This window comes from Lissotriton helveticus, chromosome 1_1, assembly GCF_964261635.1.
Source record: "Lissotriton helveticus chromosome 1_1, aLisHel1.1, whole genome shotgun sequence".
In the NCBI taxonomy this organism is placed as follows: domain Eukaryota; kingdom Metazoa; phylum Chordata; class Amphibia; order Caudata; family Salamandridae; genus Lissotriton; species Lissotriton helveticus.
Window position 1 is genome coordinate 1318300325 of NC_136057.1, and position 18527 is coordinate 1318318851.

Genomic DNA, 18527 nt, shown 5'->3' on the forward strand with positions numbered 1-18527 from the left:
CAAAGGGTTCAAATATCACATTTCATATCAATTCAAAAAGTGGCCAATTGGCCTTATCCACTGCATGTTACTTTTTAAAGTTATTTTAGCTAACCAGTGTGATATGCCTCGATATCACACTGGGACATCTCCCGGACAAAAAGTAAGTAATACAATTTTTGTATATTTGCAGTTTTTCAACTTTTCATACAAACCAACTCCACACTTAGATTTTAAAAGAAAAGCAGTCAATGCAATACTATGGGAGGAAATTAAGTTATCGGTTTACAGGTAAGTACTTTGTTGTGGGAGTTGGTATTCTGGGGTTAGCAAAAGGTTCCTCAGGGTCATGGATGCACATTTCAAGCAACCTTAGCAGCACTAGAGCGGCCGGGTGCAGAGTGCTGAGGCCCAATGTTATCCAATGGGGATACGGGCCTCCGGTTGGTAGCTGCTCACGAGCAGGCCACAATGTTGTGGGAGCAAAGCTCCTGGACTTAAGCTCAGAGCAAAGGGAGATTCAAGTTGCCACACAAAGTGCACCCGTAGCGGCATAGGCACCGGCCGGGTGCGGTTTTGGCGTTGGGTGCCCTGTTGTTGTCAAAGGAGGTTCTCCGGTTGCAACAAGCAATGCAGGCTTCGGGGCGAAGATCTCCTGTAGGTGACCACCTGTTGGAAAGTCAAGTTGGGATGACTGGGGATGCTGGGACACTGTCGGTTGGGTCACCCAAGGCTGTGGGAAGTCAGGTGCAGGGGTGTCAATAGGCATCTGTTTTTTCTTACCAGCACCGGTCGCTGTCAGGGAGATCCTTCAGAAAGGGGCTGCAGTAGTCGGTTGGAGATTTGAGGCCGGCCAGGCATCACCAGATCTCGGGTCAGGATCGCCAGGGAGACCTCCTCGTGGTGTTGGGCCATTCAAACTCAGGCCGTGGGCGTCGGGTGCACACTCACGGATTTGGCAGGAGCCATAGTCTGTGGGTAATCAAATCCTTTGCTCACAGGAGACAAACTCTTCATTTGGGAAGGAAGGGGAGGTCCTCCGGGTTCGTGGGGGCTGCTGGCTACGGTGTGAGTGAGTGTATATAAAGGTACATGGCCTCTAAGGGTGGCACAATAGGTGCTGCAGCCCTTAGAGGCCTTCCCTGGCCACAGTGCCCTTGGTACCACTTACAAGGGACTAACAGGTGGCCAAAGAGTGCCACTTGGGCTTTGTATCAATGCAGTTTAGGGAAAGAACATAGGCCCTGGGTAGCTGGTTGGCAGGAACCCAGGGCACACTCAGTCAAAGCACATCAGCAATTTGGCAAAAGGTAGGGGCAACCATGCAAAAAGAAGGCACTTTCTTACACCTGTCATGGAGAGACATGCCGCCCAAGTACCACATTTAGAAAGGAGTTATTACAGATGCAAACACAAATTAAAGAACTATCAAAATACAGTCCTTATCTTGGCTATAAACCAACAGAATGTGTGTGGTGCTCTAAACCGGTCTCTGGTGGAGACAAAAACCAAAGCACAGCAAAGTCCATTTACCCGTAGCTTCTTTAATCAAGCAGCTACAGAGTACTAATCACAAACAAGGAGTAGATGGTGTAAACCGTCAGACAAACCCAACTGCCGCAGCATACGGCACACAATATCCACTGTACACACTAGTTGCCAAATAATGTAGAAACATCCAATCTTACATTCTGACCATGGCAATCAGTCAGTCAGTCCTACCACTCCAGAGCTATGGGCAGCGCTCTTAATGCGCAGCCAGCGTGCGGCTTGGGACACACACTGTCGCCATGGACTCTGCCCTCCCCATGATCCCCCCCCAGTTGTGACTATGTAACAAAAAAACATTTTGCAACTTGCAGACTCCAAAGCATGTCTTCCAACATGTGGGATACCCACAGAAGATCCGTGCAACTAAAGGCTCTTTTCTTCTCACAACTGGATTATACAAATGATCCCTCTCATTGACTCTCATTTTCAGTTGATGGAGCAACAAGAAAACTCCTACGCATAAACCTACAAAAATCCATCTCCCATGATTTAAAGCCCTTCAGTGGATCCAAATCACTAAACTATCTACATTCAAGATACTCTGCACAGCACATAAGGACAAACTGCAATGGTCAAGCTTTTCTACAAATAAAATTCAAGAGACACTTTCAGAATATTACTCTAAGGTCCAGAACGGCATTGCTCCTAATAAATCCACATTACAAATGACCACTGGTGGTAATCTCATTCTCTGTGCTAACTGCAAAACTATGGAATCCCTTCACGAAAAGGAAAAGAGCAACTGAAAGCAACCTGGAATCTCGAAGACTGCTGAAAACCTGGTGTTTTCCTATCAGAAAAATGCTCAAATGGCCACGACCAGTTTACTCTATTACCTCCTCAAATAGAAATGATAGGGTCCTAGCTAAGTACAGAGAAACATGAAACAAGCCCATCACAGTTGAAAGAGCCATAATCAATCTTACTAGCAGTAACAGACCATGCTTAAGATGAGACCATCTCATCAAGAGCCAGTCTTATCATTTAACTATAATACATTTCACTCTAATTATGAGTAACTCCAAGTTATTCCACACTTTACATGCTTGCATTACCCCTGCATGTGTGTACTGCATGATGCCCTGCAAGATCTGAACACGAAGCATAACGAACAAGTTACTTACCTTCGGTAACAATGTATCTGTAAGAGACATGTTAGTTATAGATTCCTTACCTTATAATTTACCCCAGGCGTCAGACTGGATCCGGAGATTTTTCTTAGCAGTACCCCTGCACGCCGGTAAGTGGCGTCAGTAGATTCCTTACCTTAGAATAAATACCCCAGCAATACCATCCCCGGAGGAGTGACTGCAAATCAAGTTCACACCAGAAAATCCTGGAGGACTAATTGGGCGAAATAGCTGTCTCTCCGGACTTGGCTGTCCTGGCAATAATGTCTAGTAAACACATGCATAGATGCCCAAATTGCCACCGGGCCGATATCAAGAAGTGGGACTCTGGTGTGCCAATGCAGTGGTAGCTGCCGTAGCCCTAGTGGAGTGAGCACAAAGCCCCACTGGAAGTTTAATAGTCACTAAAGTATAGCAGATCTTTATACAGAGGACATCCCATCGAGAGATGGTACGTTTTTGAACAGTCCAGCCTTTCTTGGCACCTACATTTCCAATTAAGAGTTGATCATCCACCCAGAAGTCTTTAGTGCGGTCAAGGTAGAATGGCAGCGCACATTTAGAGTCCAGAGGGTGTATTCTCTCCTTCTTGGAAGGGTGCGAAGGTGGGAAAAAAGTGGGCAATGTGATAGACTGTCCTACATGAATGGGCTCGTCTGACTTCTTTTTGGCGTAAAAGGAAGTCAGACAAGCCCGTCCAAGTGGGTCTTCTCAAAAAGATTAAAGTCTATGTCATAACCGCGGCTGCCTGGTGAGCGCTTGTTTCTAATTACAAGAATCATTTGAACAATGTGGGCGTGGTAGTGGGTCTGCTAACCAATAATCACACCAGAAAGTCCTGGAGGACAGAACGGCCAAAGAAGCCATCCCTCCGGACTTGGCTGTCCAGGCAGTAGTGTCTTGCAAACGTGTGCAGTGATGCCCACGTAGCTGCCTGACAGATGTCTTGTAGGGGCACTCCCCTCCCAGGGCAGTTGTAGTCGCCGTGGCTCGGGTGGAATGAGCCCGCAATCCAACAGGGGGGCTCCTTTTTAGCCAAGGAGTAACATGCCTGGATACACAAGATGATCCACCGGGAGATGGTCCTCTTGTGCACCGCTTTCCCCTTCTTAGCGCCCACGTAACCAACAAAGAGTTGGTCATCCACCCGGAACTGACGTGTGCGATCCAAGTAAAGCCGCTCTTCGTCTTTAGAGGGGTGCGGAGGCGGAAAGAAGGTTGGCAAGGTGATGGACTGCCCAATGTGGAAGGCTGTGACAACCTTGGGCAGGAAAGATGGCTTAGTACGCAACACAACCTTGTCCGGATGGACAGAAAGGAAAGGAGGAGTACAAGAAAGGGCCTGGAGCTCACTCACTCACTCTCCTGGCAGAGGTGATGGCAACCAGGAAAGCAGTCGTCAGAGTTAGAAAGCGGAGAGGACAGTTGTGAAGTGGCTCAAAGGGAGCGCACATCAGAAATGTAAGAACAAGGTTCAAGTCCCACTGAGCATCACAAACGGAACAGGAGGGAACGTGTGTGTGATGCCCTTTAGAAATCTGTTTACAATAGGGGACTTGAACAAAGAAGGTTGATCAGGCAGCCTCAGAAAGGCTGAAAGGGCAGAAAGGTAGCCCTTGATAGTGCCCAGAGCAGAGCCCTGCTGGGCAAGAGAAAGAAGGAAGAGAAGAACCTCAGAGAGAGGGGCAGCAAGAGGATCCACAGCCTTTGCTGTGCACCATGCCACAAATCTGTTCCACCCGCAGGCGTATACCGACTTTGTGGAGGGACGCCTGGCTGCCAGAATCACAGTACAAACTTCAGGAGGCAAGTCAAATGGCCTCAACTGTCGCCGCTCAATCTCCAAGCATGGAGGTGGAGACTGGACAGGTTCGGGTGGAGGACCGTCCCCTGCTGCTGCGACAGAAGGTCCTCCTGAAGAGGCAGACGAACCGGGGGATCGACTGACATACTGAGTAGCTCTGGATACCAGTACCTTCGTGCACAGTCCGGAGCCACAAGGATGACTTGGGCTCGGTCGCGCTTGATCTTCTTCAGCACTCTGGGCAGAAGTGGTATAGGCGGAAAGGCGTACAACAGGCAGCAACTCCACTCGCGACGAAAAGCGTCTCCGAGCAAGTGCCGCCTTCTCTTCGGTGGCGAATAGATCTAACCAAGGCTCTCCCCATCGCTGAAAGAGGCCTTGCGCCACGTCCGAGTTCAGACGCCATTCGTGATCCATCATGCACCGACGGCGGAGCTCGTCCGCCCTGGCGTTCAGAGAACCTGCCAGGTGTTGAGCCACCAGGGTCACGCCCTGGCGTTCCAGCCACTGCCAGAGGCAAGGAGCCTCCTGGCAAAGGGTCCACGAGCCCACCCCGCCTTGTTTGTTGCAGTACCACATGGCGGTGGTGTTGTCCGTGAACACCTGCACTACACTCCCCCGAACAGAGGGGAGGAATGCTTTCAGTGCTAGACGAATCGCCCGCAACTCCAAAAGGTTGATGTGGAGCCGGGACTCCGCCGGAGACCAGAGGCCTCTGATCTCCGCCTCTCCCATGTGGCCTCCCCAGCCCTGGAGGGACGCGTCCATCACAACTACGTGCTCCGGTTGGGGAAGGGAGAGGGATCTGCCACTGACCCAATCGCGGTCCGTGAGCCACCACTGCAGCTGTCTTGCAGTGCCCTCCGAGATCAGGACGTGGTCGGACAGGTTGCCCTGATGCTGGGCCCACTGAAACTTCAGGTCCCACTGCAGAGCCCGCATCCGCCACCTGGTGTGATGCACCAGTAGGATGCAGGAGGCCATCAGCCCCAGAAGCCGCAGCGTCAACCTGACCGAGACCCGGGATAAAGGCTGAAATATCGAAATCAGAGCCTGAATATCCCGGACCCGCTGTGAGACCCGGGATAAAGGCTGAAATATCGGAATCAGAGCCTGAATATCCCGGACCCGCTGTTCGGGTGGATAAACCCGAAACCGCGGCGAGTCTAGAACCGCTCCGATGAAGAGGAGCTTCTGAGAGGGGCACAGGTGTGACTTCGGCACATTGATGGAGAACCCCAGCTGGTGCAGGAGGTCTGCCGTTGTCTGGAGGTGGCTGACGACTGTTTGGGGCGAGCCCGCCTTCAACAACCAGTCGTCGAGGTAGGGGGAAGACTGAAAACCCTAACCTGCGCAGATGAGCTGCGACCACTGCCATCACCTTTGTGAACACCCGTGGGGCGCTGGTAAGGCCGAAGGGGAGCACGGTTTACTGAAAGTGCTCGTGGCCAACCGTGAACCGCAGGTAGCGCCGGTGGGCTGGCAGGACGGGGATGTGGAAATAAGCGTCCTGCAAGTCCAACGCTACCATCCAGTCTACTGGGTCCAAGGCAGCTAAGACCTGAGCCAGAGTCAGCATTTTGAACTTCTCCTTCCGGAGGAAGCTGTTGACGTTCCGTAGGTCCAAGATAGGGCATAGGCCCCCTTTGCCCTTCTTGGGTACCAGAAAGTAGTGGGAGTAGCAACCACACCCTACTTCTGGCCCAGGAACGCGCTCGATGGCCCCCTTGGCCAAGAGGGCCGTAACTTCCTCCTGCAGAAGTCGCAAATGATCCCCCGATACACGGTGGTTCTGCGGTGGCATGGCTGGAAGAGTCGCCTCAAAGGGGAGGGAGTAGCCCCTTCGGACGATCTGCAGCACCCACCTGTCCGACGTGACAGTGCGCCAGTGGAGGTGGTGATGGCGAACCCTGCCCCCCCCCCCCCCACTGGCGTCACATGGGCCTGAAAGCACGGACTAGGAGGGTTTTGAGGCGGATGCTGCGGGGGGAAGGTGTGGACTGACCTCGCCGTTGACCCCGACCGCCGCCACGGCGGTTTCCACGGCCGCCACCGCGTTGGGTATTACCCTGCAGAGCGTGGCTGGCAGCACGTGCGGGTACACCACTTCCGTGGCCACGAAAGGAGTGAAAGGGAGCCGATTGCTGGTGCGGGGCCGAGAGGCCCAAGGACTTGGTCGTAGCCCTGGAGTCCTTAAAGCGCTCAAGCGCATGGTCTGCCTTGTCGCCAAAAAGGCGACTGCCATCAAACGGCATGTCCATCAGTGTGTTTTGGACATCGGCCGAAAAGTTGGCGGACCTCAACCAGGCGTGACGTCTGACCGCCACGGTCGTTGCCATCGCTCCATCTAGTGAGTCGGTGGTATCCAGCCCACACCGGATAGAATATCTGGCTGCATCCCGGCCCTCCACAAGGGCTTGGCCGAGTTTGGCCCGTACCTCCAACGGACACTCTGGCAACACTTCAACAACCGTATCCCACAGAGAGTGGGTGTAGCGGCCCAAGAGGCATGCGGTGTTGGAAGACCGCAGTCCCAGACTAAGGGAGGAGAAGATCTTTTTACCGTACTGCTCGTACCTCTTGGATTCCCTGTCCGGCGGAGCCGACGGGAATGCGTTCTGGGAATTGGAGGCCTGGATGACCAGGCTCTCGGGGGTGAGGTGGGTCGAGAGGAAACATGGGTCACCCGGAGCCGGGTGGTGGCGTCTGGCCACGTTTCTATCTACAGGCGAACCTGTAGCGGGCTTGGAACAAGTGCCCAAAAGAACGTCGGTCAAGGCCTCGTTAAACGGCAGCAGAGGCTCAGCTGAGCATGACTGCGGCTTAAGGACCTCAGTGAGGAGGTTAGTCCTCACGGCCGCAACGGGGAGTTCAAGGCCCAAGGCCTTGGCTGCCCTCATCAACAACACACTATAGGTTGCCCCCTCCTCCGTAGCCACGGTAGAAGGTGAGACAAAGCCAGTGTCGGGCGAAGTGTCCAGACCACTGGCATCCCCAGGTTCACCTGTCCAGTCCTCCTGGGACTGACATTCACGTGTCAGAGGGTCCTCAGACCCCTCCCAATACTCCTCATCACCCATCTCCTGATACTCAGGGTCAGAAATTGATGGGGGCCGGTTCATGGAAAGTAAACTCTCCGAACGGCGTCTGGAGCGGCGCCGCTTCGGCGCCGGAACCGGGTCGAGGCAGGCATCTGGGACAGCGGAGTGACACCTGGGGGGTCGGCGCCAGGGAAGTCGTTAAGTCCACCGGCGGCGACCCGGATCCGGAACTGGACCCAGTGGGGCCCGAAGGCGCCGGCGGCGTCGGAGCCGAAGCACCCGAAAGCGTCGGGACCGAAGCCCCTGACCCGCTAGGCCCCCCAGACGGGTCCGCTGGGCCCGGAGGCGCCGCGGAGCCCTTCGGAGGAGAGAGGGACCTCATGGCCATGAGGAACCGCTCGATCACCTCCGGCGCCGCGTTAGGCCCAGGGACCGGAGGGTATGAGGCCGGGCGCGGCGCCTGCGACTCCGACGGAGCCACGTGGGCCGTGTCACCAGAACCCCCGGCCGCGTCGTGCGAGCGTCGGGGGGAGTCGGAAGAGCGATGACGTCTCTTCGACTTCTTGTGCTTACCTGACGACTTCGACCCGGAGGAGTGATGTCGACTCCCGGAGCTCCGATGGCTCCTCTCCCGCGACCGGTCCCTCGACCTCCATCCGGACCGGGACCGTTCTCGGCGCGGGGCCGACTGCCGGAGTTCGAGCCGCTTACGGGACCGCTCCCGCCTAGCTTTCGAAGTCAGGGCCCGACAGTCGGAGCAGGTCTTGTCGTTGTGATCGACGCCGAGGCAGTGGAGACACCGACAGTGAGGGTCGGTGACCAACATCAGTCGGTCGCAATCCTCACAGGGCTTGAAACCTGGCGTCCCTACCGGCACCATTCGGAGTCGAAGACTTCGAAAAAGGACGATCAAAAGATCAAAAAATGTTAGTTAAAAAGTGACTAAGGTACCACTTTTTCCGGATCTGCGCTGCTGGCGCGGAAAAAAGAAGAACTGACGTCAGCACGCGGAGGCGGCGTCTAAGTACTACGACGACGTCATCACGGCGCCGAAGACACGCAAGGGTACTGCTACGCAAAACATTTCCGGATCCAGTCTGACGCCTGGGGATATTCTAAGGTAAGGAATCTATCACTAACGTGTCTCTTTCAGATATTATAAATACACACGTATTTCTGTGCTCAAATTAGAGGAGTACTCTACTGTCATTACGAGGTCGTCGGGGTCTCAGCCCAGCTGATTCAAATGTACCCTCTGCGAGGGGGGGGATGTCCAACTTGTAACAAAGACAAGGACCTACATACATTGCCTTCAGGTAATGGGGACTTCGATCATCCAGAAGGGGAATCTTGGCAGACCACCCACTCTAGGTAAATAGGTTAGGAAGCACATAGTAGGAGTTCACTATACCAAGTACATTTATGCCAGCATACATACACTGCCTCAGCACAATGGTGGAATCGTCCATTCTGTTCACTGTTCTTATATGGCTAATCACTTATCTTGTTCTATCCGTTGATCATTGAGGCGCATATATTTTATACAACAATCACAATGGTATAATAAATATTGAGAACACCCCTTTGTGTACTTTTTGTGTATCTTCCCAAGTGAGCGCGAGTGACAGAGCAAAAAGGTTTTAACTCGGTTACCATGATTCCTGGGGAGTCAGGGTTGTCATGTTCTGAGGTTGCACAAGGCATGTTACCCATTTACGTCTAGGGGTACTTATGGTGGCACTGTGAGCTCGCAGGTCTATAGGTCAACATATCCTGAGGGGGTGGTTCGAATCAGTCTGGCACCATCACAACGTTTATGTTGTCCAACAAACAAACTGTTCATACTGGAAAGTGGAAACCTCACGACATGATCTTCTGATTTTCAGTTTTTCTCCACAATTCCCTATTTTATTTCCCTCTTTCCTTTCAATGATTGAAGAGATTCAGCGATGCTTCCAGACTTGACATGGGAAAAAAAGAATCTGAATATGGTGACAATGCAGGTAGACTTCCAGAGAGTGTGTCTGACGTCATGAGAGGCTGGACTAAGCACCAAATGGTAAGGCGAGTCAACACCTAACCCCCCCCATAAAAATGTACAAAACAAATGAGAGAATAGACTACTGTGCAAGATGAAAGTTCGGGATCTAACCATTAGATGGCGGAATAATACACAGCATGTGAATCCAAAAAAGATTCACACTCCGAAGCCCCCATTGCCAGAAGTATGAGAGGAGGACTCTGGGTGGAGTTCCCAATCATGGGTTAGTTGCTGCATATAACTGAGGAGGACAGCAAAGTCATTGTTCACACCCGGAAGCTACTCCGCTAGCAGATGGATGCTGTGGTGGATCTCCATTTGGCCTAGGCTAGAAGAGAAAGCTAGAGAGAGCGAGTGCCTGCCAGTTTCTTTAGGTAATACATTGTTGTCATGTTGTCCATCCGGATGAGGACTACCTTGCCCACAATTTGAGGAAGGAAGGCATTCAACGCTAGATGGACTGCTAAGAGCTCCAGATAGTGATGTGGAGACCGGGGTTACACTTGTCTTGAACAGTCGGGCTCTGTACCTGTGCACCCTGCACTGTGAGAAGCTCAGCTGTAATGGAAATCTGCGGAACTGTGTTAAGAAAAGGCTGCCCTTGCAAAAGATTGTTGGTGCTCCACCACTGCTGACAGTGATGGGTGTGGCGGATGATCAACACTAGATCATCCAAATGAACAATCGACTGAGACTATTGATGTGTTAAGTATTCTTCAGGGGACATAAGTAATCTGGCATGGGGAACTACAGCGACTCAGTAGGCCATCATGCCGAGGAGGCGCACAACCATTTAAAATGGCATCTAGGGTTGGAATTAATACAAGAGCAATTGGCAGGTAGCTGCTAATGTCATTTGGGTTAAGACTGGCTTTTTTCAAAATTGGGCAACTACTCTCCTTTTCACAGGTCTGGTACAACCTATAGTGATAGGTCACTGGCATTGAATTAGTCTTTCATACATTTAACAATGCTAGAAGCAGGGCTTTTTAGGTCTTGGACCGGAAGGCTGGCTTGCCAGCTTCCGGGAAGAGATTTAATGTTTTTGAGATGGGTGCTTAAACCCGCCTCTCTCCTCCACCTCTCCTCCATTGGCTGGCTTCCTAAACGGAGGCCAGCCATTGGAGGAGAAGGGAGTCACTCCAAACAAGCCCCGTCTCTTTCGGATTCGGGGGCGTGTTTTGGCGTGCTTTCGCCCTGTGACATCACCCGTCACTCAGAACGCCTAAACACGCCCCGGAATCCGAAAATGGCCGTGTGTTTCTCCGAGGCATTTCCGCCTTGCCTCAGAGAAACATGGTCGTGTGGAGCGCTCCTCTCTTGTCTAGAGTGGTCTCCATTTCCTTCTCTATTCTTTCCGTTATCCCTCTCCTCCTTGTTGCTTTTTCCTTTCTCCTGAGTTTTCTTCTCTAACTCCGTTCAACTTTTGCTCCCTCCCTGGAGACACACCGCACGAGGCACTACGCGCCCTTGTCGATACCGCACAAATGCAGTGCCCGACAGCCGGTGACCAGCTTGCAGTCTCTTTGTTTCCGTGACAGCCGACACCTTAAGCCGAAGCACCTCTTGAAGCCAGACTCAACAAGCAAACTTTGATAGCACAGAAAATCGATGCACCGCCACGAGAGCAGCCCTCGTAGGTCGACACATATTTGCAAGGGTTCTTTGCTGTGGAGTCTGCGCCACAGGCAAGCGCCCCCTCGGACCGGGTAAGGTTCATTGTTAGACGCAAAACTTTCCTCACTCTCAAGGAACAAGAAGCGAGCGTCGCGAGCCCGGGCGTTCTGTCCGTCGAACACAGCGGAGCCCAGCGTTCTATTGTGGGATCCCTTCCACGCGGAGGCCGGATGTATCCGCCCACCGGGTCTAGGAGCACGGAGCATTCTGTGGGGGAACGGCCGAGGCTCTCAGCGTTCCATCTGCCGACCGCCGCGGAGCTGAGCTCGGGCCTGAGCGTGCCACCCGGGGCAGGAGAGCAGAGGAGCCGCCGGGGCCACCGAGGGCAGAGCAGCCCTGGAGGTAAGAGCCACCGAGACCGCAGGTGTGGTTAACGTCCCAGATATCCTGCACCCCTTCCAAAGCCACCAGACAATAAATACCTTTAAAATCTGTGCCCCCATTTCTAGGTGTCCGAAATGTTGTCCATATCTATGTTCTAGTTCCCCACTATTATATATGCCGCCTTCTGAATTTGCGTCACTGCACCTCTATTTTCGGGTTCGGTGTTGTTACACCGCTAGTGCCTGCCTTCACGTCTCTTGGTGCACTTGCCCTTCATAGTTTCTGTGCCTTCCTTCATCATTCCAGGGCTCGGTGCTTCCTTCTTTTCCGCCCCCACACACTCCCCCGCTACTATTTATATGTATCACCTTCACACCCTGCTCGTTCTGTGCTCCCACCGTGCATGCATCCGCCCCGTGCGCCTTTCCAAATCAGAGCAAAGCCCCTGCATGCTCGATCTTAGTCTAGCACCTAGATGCGGGAAGTTTGTGCACCCCTTGACGAGAGCGCAGTGGGAAACGTGCACCCCTTGACGAGAGCGCAGTGGGAAACGTATCTAGTGTTCAAAAGTGGGTATTCAGCAATTTTGCTCATTGCCTAGTGTACTTGCGTGCTTCTCTGAAGTGCTGGTGCTCTGCAAGTTAAATTATTACACCTCTGCTAAGAAGTGCTGGGTGGGTAGGTTCGGTCGTAGTAAGGTCTTTCATGTGCTTTGTGGAACACAAGAGCGGGGCGTTGCGCTGAAGCAACAGGCACTGGTGTGAAAGGAAACAGAAGGGTTCCTGGAGAAGTGACACCAGATGAGCCTAGCTGAGTGATACTGTGGAACTCGTGGTAAAGACACAGTCGTGGCATTGACTGATTCCACTGTGCGCAACACATACCACAGACACAGACGTGCATTATGCAGAGTTAACTGGTGCATTTCAGTTTTGTTTTTGTACTTTTGTACGTGTTTGCTGAACCTTAACTGACCTTTAACTGTGTTTATTCAGTGAATATTTCTATATATTCTAAAACTGAGAGTTCCTAAAAATAATCCAAGTTTACCTAAGGCGTAGGCGTCAAACTATACTTGTGGGAGAGTCCTTTGTGTTCATAGATTGCACAACGTTGGTCTCTTATTGGATGCTTAGATTGCATCCTTGGAATGTTAGTTTGGTCTGTGTGTGTGGGTGGCTCTGTGTGTGGGTGGGTGGCTCTGTGTGTGGGTGGGTGGCTCTGTGTGTGGGTGGGTGGCTCTGTGTGTGGGTGGGTGGGTGGGTGGCTCTGTGTGTGGGTGGGTGGCTTTGTGTGAGGGTGGGTGGGTGGGTGGGTGGCTGTGTGTGTGGGTGGGTGGCTGTGTGTGGGTGGGTGGGTGGCTCTGTGTGTGTGTGGGTGGGTGGCTCTGTGTGTGTGTGGGTGGGTGGCTCTGTGTGTGGGTGGGTGGCTCTGTGTGTGGGTGGGTGGGTGGCTCTGTGTGTGGGTGGGTGGGTGGCTCTGTGTGTGGGTGGGTGGATTTGTGTGAGGGTGGGTGGCTCTGTGTGTGGGTGGCTGTGTGTGGGTGGGTGGATTTGTGTGAGGGTGGGTGGCTCTGTGTGTGGGTGGCTGTGTGTGGGTGGGTGGCTCTGTGTGTGGGTGGCTGTGTATGTGGGTAGCTGTGTGTGAGTGGGTGGCTCTGTGTGTGGGTGGCTCTGTGTGTGGGTGGCTCTGTGTGCGAGTGGGTGGCTCTGTGTGCGAGTGGGTGGCTCTGTGTGCGAGTGGGTGGCTCTGTGTGCGAGTGGGTGGCTCTGTGTGCGAGTGGGTGGCTCTGTGTGCGAGTGGGTGGCTCTGTGTGCGAGTGGGTGGCTCTGTGTGCGAGTGGGTGGCTCTGTGTGCGAGTGGGTGGCTCTGTGTGTGTGTGGGGGGCTCTGTGTGTGTGTGGGGGGGGCTGTGTGTGTGGGGGGCTCTGTGTGGGGGGGGCTCTGTGTGGGGGGGGCTCTGTGTGGGGGGGGCTCTGTGTGGGGGGGGCTCTGTGTGGGGGGGGCTCTGTGTGGGGGGGGCTCTGTGTGGGGGGGGCTCTGTGTGGGGGGGGCTCTGTGTGGGGGGGGCTCTGTGTGGGGGGGCTCTGTGTGGGGGGGGGCTCTGTGTGGGGGGGGCTCTGTGTGGGCGGGGCTCTGTGTGGGGGGGGCTCTGTGTGGGTGGCTCTGTGTGGGTGGCTCTGTGTGGGTGGCTCTGTGTGGGTGGCTCTGTGTGTGGGTGGCTCTGTGTGTGGGTGTGTGGGGCTCTGTGTGTGTGGGTGTGTGGGGCTCTGTGTGTGGGGCTCTGTGTGTGGGGCTCTGTGTGTGGGGCTCTGTGTGTGGGGCTCTGTGTGTGGGTATGTGGGGCTCTGTGTGTGGGTGTGTGGGGCTCTGTGTGTGGGTGTGTGGGGCTCTGTGTGTGGGTGTGTGGGGCTCTGTGTGTGGGTGTGTGGGGCTCTGTGTGTGGGTGTGTGGGGCTCTGTGTGTGGGTGTGTGGGGCTCTGTGTGTGGGTGTGTGGGGCTCTGTGTGTGGGTCTCTGTGTGTGGGTGTGTGGGGCTCTGTGTGTGGGTGTGTAGGGCTCTGTGTGTGGGTGTGTAGGGCTCTGTGTGTGGGTGTGTAGGGCTCTGTGTATGTAGGGCTCTGTGTGTGGGTGTGTAGGGCTCTGTGTGTGGGTGGGTGGCTCTCTGTGTGGGTGGTTCTGTGTGTGGGTGGGTGGTTCTGTGTGTGGGTGGGTGGTTCTGTGTGTGTGGGTGGGTGGTTCTGTGTGTGTGGGTGGGTGGTTCTGTGTGTGTGTGTGGGTGGCTCTGTGTGTGTGTGTGGGTGGCTCTGTGTGTGTGTGTGTGTGTGTCTCTGTGTGTGGGTGTGTGGGGCTCTGTGTGTGGGTGTGTGGGGGGGGGGGGGGGGGCTCTGTGTGTGGGTGTGTGGGGCTCGGTGTGTGGGTGTGTGGGGCTCGGTGTGTGGGTGTGTGGGGCTCTGTGTGTGTGTGGCTCTGTGTCCGCGAATACTCAACTACTCTCTAATGCTCACCTATTGCCATTGTAAATGACAATACCATTTATTTATGTTTTTTTTTTAAATGTTGGTTTTTTTTTATAAGCAATGCCAATAGCTCTACCTTTAATAATGCCGAGACCATTGCATTGTAAATGCTTGTTTTAAGTATGAACATGGGATAAAGGTCTTCCAAAGTCTGATTTATTGTTCAGTATACCCGTTAGACTTTGATCTACTGAAATAGGACAGAGAGGGAAAGTATCAGAGCATGACAGTAACTGGCTAAATTGCGGATCATTTTCTGATTCATAAACTTATTACTAAAATAATTTGGCTTTGGGCTTTTGGGAACAAAGCCATCACATGAAAGGGGGTGGGGGGCAAACCCTAATGGAAGTTTAAATACCTTAAAAAATCTGACAATAAATACCCTTGCCTGTCTCAATGTAGAAAAAGTAGCTAAAATCAGGTTTTAAAGATCAAGCCAATAAGAAAAAAAAACAAATAAGTTATGCTTTAAAATAATGAAATATGCATAATATCACTTCTTGATGACCACATCCATTTTTGCATTATATGCTAGATTTTATCCACCCAGTGTGCCAGGAGACTTGATCTTTAATTTCTGCTTTGCATATAATGTTAAACATTTCACTTCAATAAATCAACCATCCAGCCTTTCCAGACAATACAAGTCACAGACACTTCTTTCCAGAAGTCTGGACTAGTGCTCTTTTCATTAGCTCACCTTCCCCATGCACCCACTTTGGCTCTATTTAGAAGGTTACTTTAAGTCTCCTCTTCCAGATCCATTTCCTTCTAACACCTGTCCAACTAATGTCTGCATTAGACAGATCCATAGTTTCTCTAATTTCACTTTCTATGCAATGCATATCAATGCTATGTATAAACTTGCTTGTGACCTCTGCTCTCAAATCTTATCCCTGCTTTGTGCTAATTTACAATTCAAATTTTACTATCATTGAGCTTTAAAATTCCCTGCCCTGGAATCTTCAATTTTCAGGTCTCTCTGTCAAAGCGTAATACGATCAGGCATTCATTACAGCTCCAAAGTTAGTTAAGAGTTTGCCACCAGAGCAGAACGTCTACAGTCACAATCACCAAAATATTAACCAACCATTCCTGCGTTAACTAAAATATACAAGACACCCAAAGGCATACATTACTCCATTAAAGCCATACAATCCGAAAAGATGCCTCCAAACTTAATCACCCCTAGCCAAGCAGGGGATATGCATGTGCCTCAAAAGACTGAACAAATGGTAGGAAATAACTCCATGCTCAAACTGCTTTACCCATAACAGTAAGATGTATCATTGCGATACAATATCCAATATGATGCATCTTCATACAATATGAAACACAACCAAATACATTCAATGATAATTCAAGATATGTAAAGGGCATCCAGATCCTAAAAGCAGTACAGTACCAAAGATGTGATGACAATGGTCTACACGAACAAATGCAGCATAACAACAAGATGAGCCCAATTATTGATACCAAAACATGTGTTTTTATGTTTCACTTCTAACATTTTGGTGCAATTGTTTATTTAAGTTTTTATTCGTTTTAATAGAGCTAATAAAGGTGAATAAACAGCTTTAAAAAATTGTGATCCATCCAATAGCTACACTACACCCAATATACTACCCGGATTCAGAAGAACTTCCTTGGTGATCAGTTACTCTGCATCTGTGTATATAAGTTATGGAAGTTAATTTCTCAAAATGCACCAGGGAATAGTATCAACTTTAAATTTGCCCTCCGCACTTATTTGAACACACCTGCCATTAGCCTATAAAGCTGTCATGGATCACATGCATACATAAAATGTTAGGGCTACAGGTTACAACACTACACAAAAATTCCTCACATCTTATATGCTTTAATCCTTCCCTTCTGCCACAACAATTAGCTGAGTAGGTAGTGTCACTGTTTTCAGCAGAGACATGTAGGGAACAAGAAGGGTGTCTGTACAAATGGCTTCCCAGTTACTAGAAGATACACCAGTTTAACCATTTGTGCAAGTGGAAAAACCACCTCTTCCATGTTTTCCCTATTAACTTCCCTTGTCACACACAGTCAAACACAGTCAAAGGTCAAATGCAAACCAACAATTTTTCAGATGTTCTACTCACAGGTAGGCCAAGCTTGATCGCATCTACTGGCTGCTGGAAAGGCCAGGCAAACTGGTGCTTCCATAATGCCTTCAACACTACCTTGAGGAGATACTGCAGCTGGTTGGTCTGTCGCTTGGGTTTGTTTGGGTTGGAAGTTTCTGGAGGGGGAGGGTTAGCGGGATAAGCACTGCCTTGCTGCGGTGGGGCCTGCGTCGTAGACATTTGTGTTGTTTCAAGTCCGTCCCCCATTACGGATGAGGTTCTTAGTCGTGTGCCAGGCCCACTGTCCGCAGACATACTATTGATCCCATCGCACTCTTCACCATGTACGCTGTAAAGAAATAAGTAAAGAAGTCAACCGAAGGAAACCTTGTTGAAATACATTCTTTCACAATGGGTAATCTGTGGACAAATAATGTCAGTGCAAGGAGGCAATTTGCTGTGAACATTTGTCATATACAAAGTTCACCATTTGACGTTGAACATGCAGCTACTTGGTGCAACATAGTTCATAAACGTGTAACACATGTTTGCAGGACCCACAAGACAAAAGCTTAACACAATCCTTACAAAATCAATAAACTTGCTAATATGTACAGTGTGTTAATCATTACTTAATACCGAATGACCAAAAGATTCTTTTGCACGGCTCCAAACATATTTAATGTAAGGAAAAAAATATATATTTTAACAGATATTATTATTATCTTTGAAGCAAACATTTCAGCACTAGTAGTTCTCATGTCTTCCAAGAATAAAGGCTAAAAGAAGAATCACATGAGTTGCACAATACTGAGGCAATGTTTGTAATGTTTTGTCTCTTTACGGATTAGCAGCTATGTTTGCAGGGGCTCTCTCTCTTCCAAGTACCTCTATCCGAATCCATCTGAGGAACTCGAGGCTTAAAACAACATTAGTATTACCAAACTTATCTGTTAACCTCAATGAATCAACATGGGAAGCACATGGCTGCCAATGTTATTAGAACACAATCAACTTTGTCTGAAAATACAGTTATTGAAACCATATATTAAAAGAAAATTCCAACACTATATGTAGGTATTTTGTGATCATTCAAAATAAATGTACTCCTGCAATTATTATTATATTTGAGAAATAGAATTCACTTTGTTTAATGGAGTATTTATAAAGTCATCAAGAAACAGCCTAGAATACCTGAGCAATAATCTTTACAGGATAAAGTCATTGAGAAAGTTGAGGTTACACAGACACTGTCTTTTCTGAATGTATATAGTTTCATACTCCAACATTTCGGCAATGGCCAGAGACTGTTCTTGTGAATGTGTATATATCAGAATGTTTGGAGCAAATTCATCTTGCAATTTTAGCTGTTTTCTAATGGCTTAAAATGTTTCAACAAGTTGGATGGTCCTGTCTGGTAGGCATTTTCAAAGCTATTGGGTGGATATAGAGACTTCATTCAGCCTGGTGTGCGGCTTGTGTCAGAATGTGAGACTCTAAGTATCCCCTTAATTACTCTTAAATATTACATTAGGTATCTACTCTTATCTCACGCAAGAAAAAAGGCAGCTAATCACTTTCGTATACTGACAACACATCAGCAAAAATATGAATGTAGGACAATTTGACAATATTTGTATCCACCTCAATCACTAAAAATCGTGGAAATAGCTAGCAGCCAACGATGGCGGCCGCAGCTTAGGGAGGCTCCCGCAGTGAGGCGGCATCCCACATAAATCCGTCGATAATATCCGATAACTTTATTATTCTGTCGGGCGGACCGGGTCTGGTATCCGTGCGGCACCAAACGAAGCAGTTCTGAGGCAGCGGCAGCCCGGCGATCGGCGTATAGGACAGGCGAGAGGAGGGGCCTGCTGTCCT

General features: G+C 50.6%; 1 protein-coding gene across 7 annotated transcripts in view; it reads right to left on the bottom strand.

Moving 5' to 3' along the window:
• Positions 1-18527, bottom strand: part of BRD4 (bromodomain containing 4) — a 1377132-nt gene that overhangs the window by 1258037 nt on the left and 100568 nt on the right. For all 7 annotated transcript variants that reach the window (XM_078681876.1, XM_078681852.1, XM_078681859.1 and 4 more), the window contains exon 2: positions 16683-16995. In XM_078681876.1, coding sequence (XP_078538002.1) covers positions 16683-16961 — 279 coding nt within the window. In that variant the 5' untranslated portion in view covers positions 16962-16995. The remainder of the gene's footprint in view (positions 1-16682; positions 16996-18527) is intronic.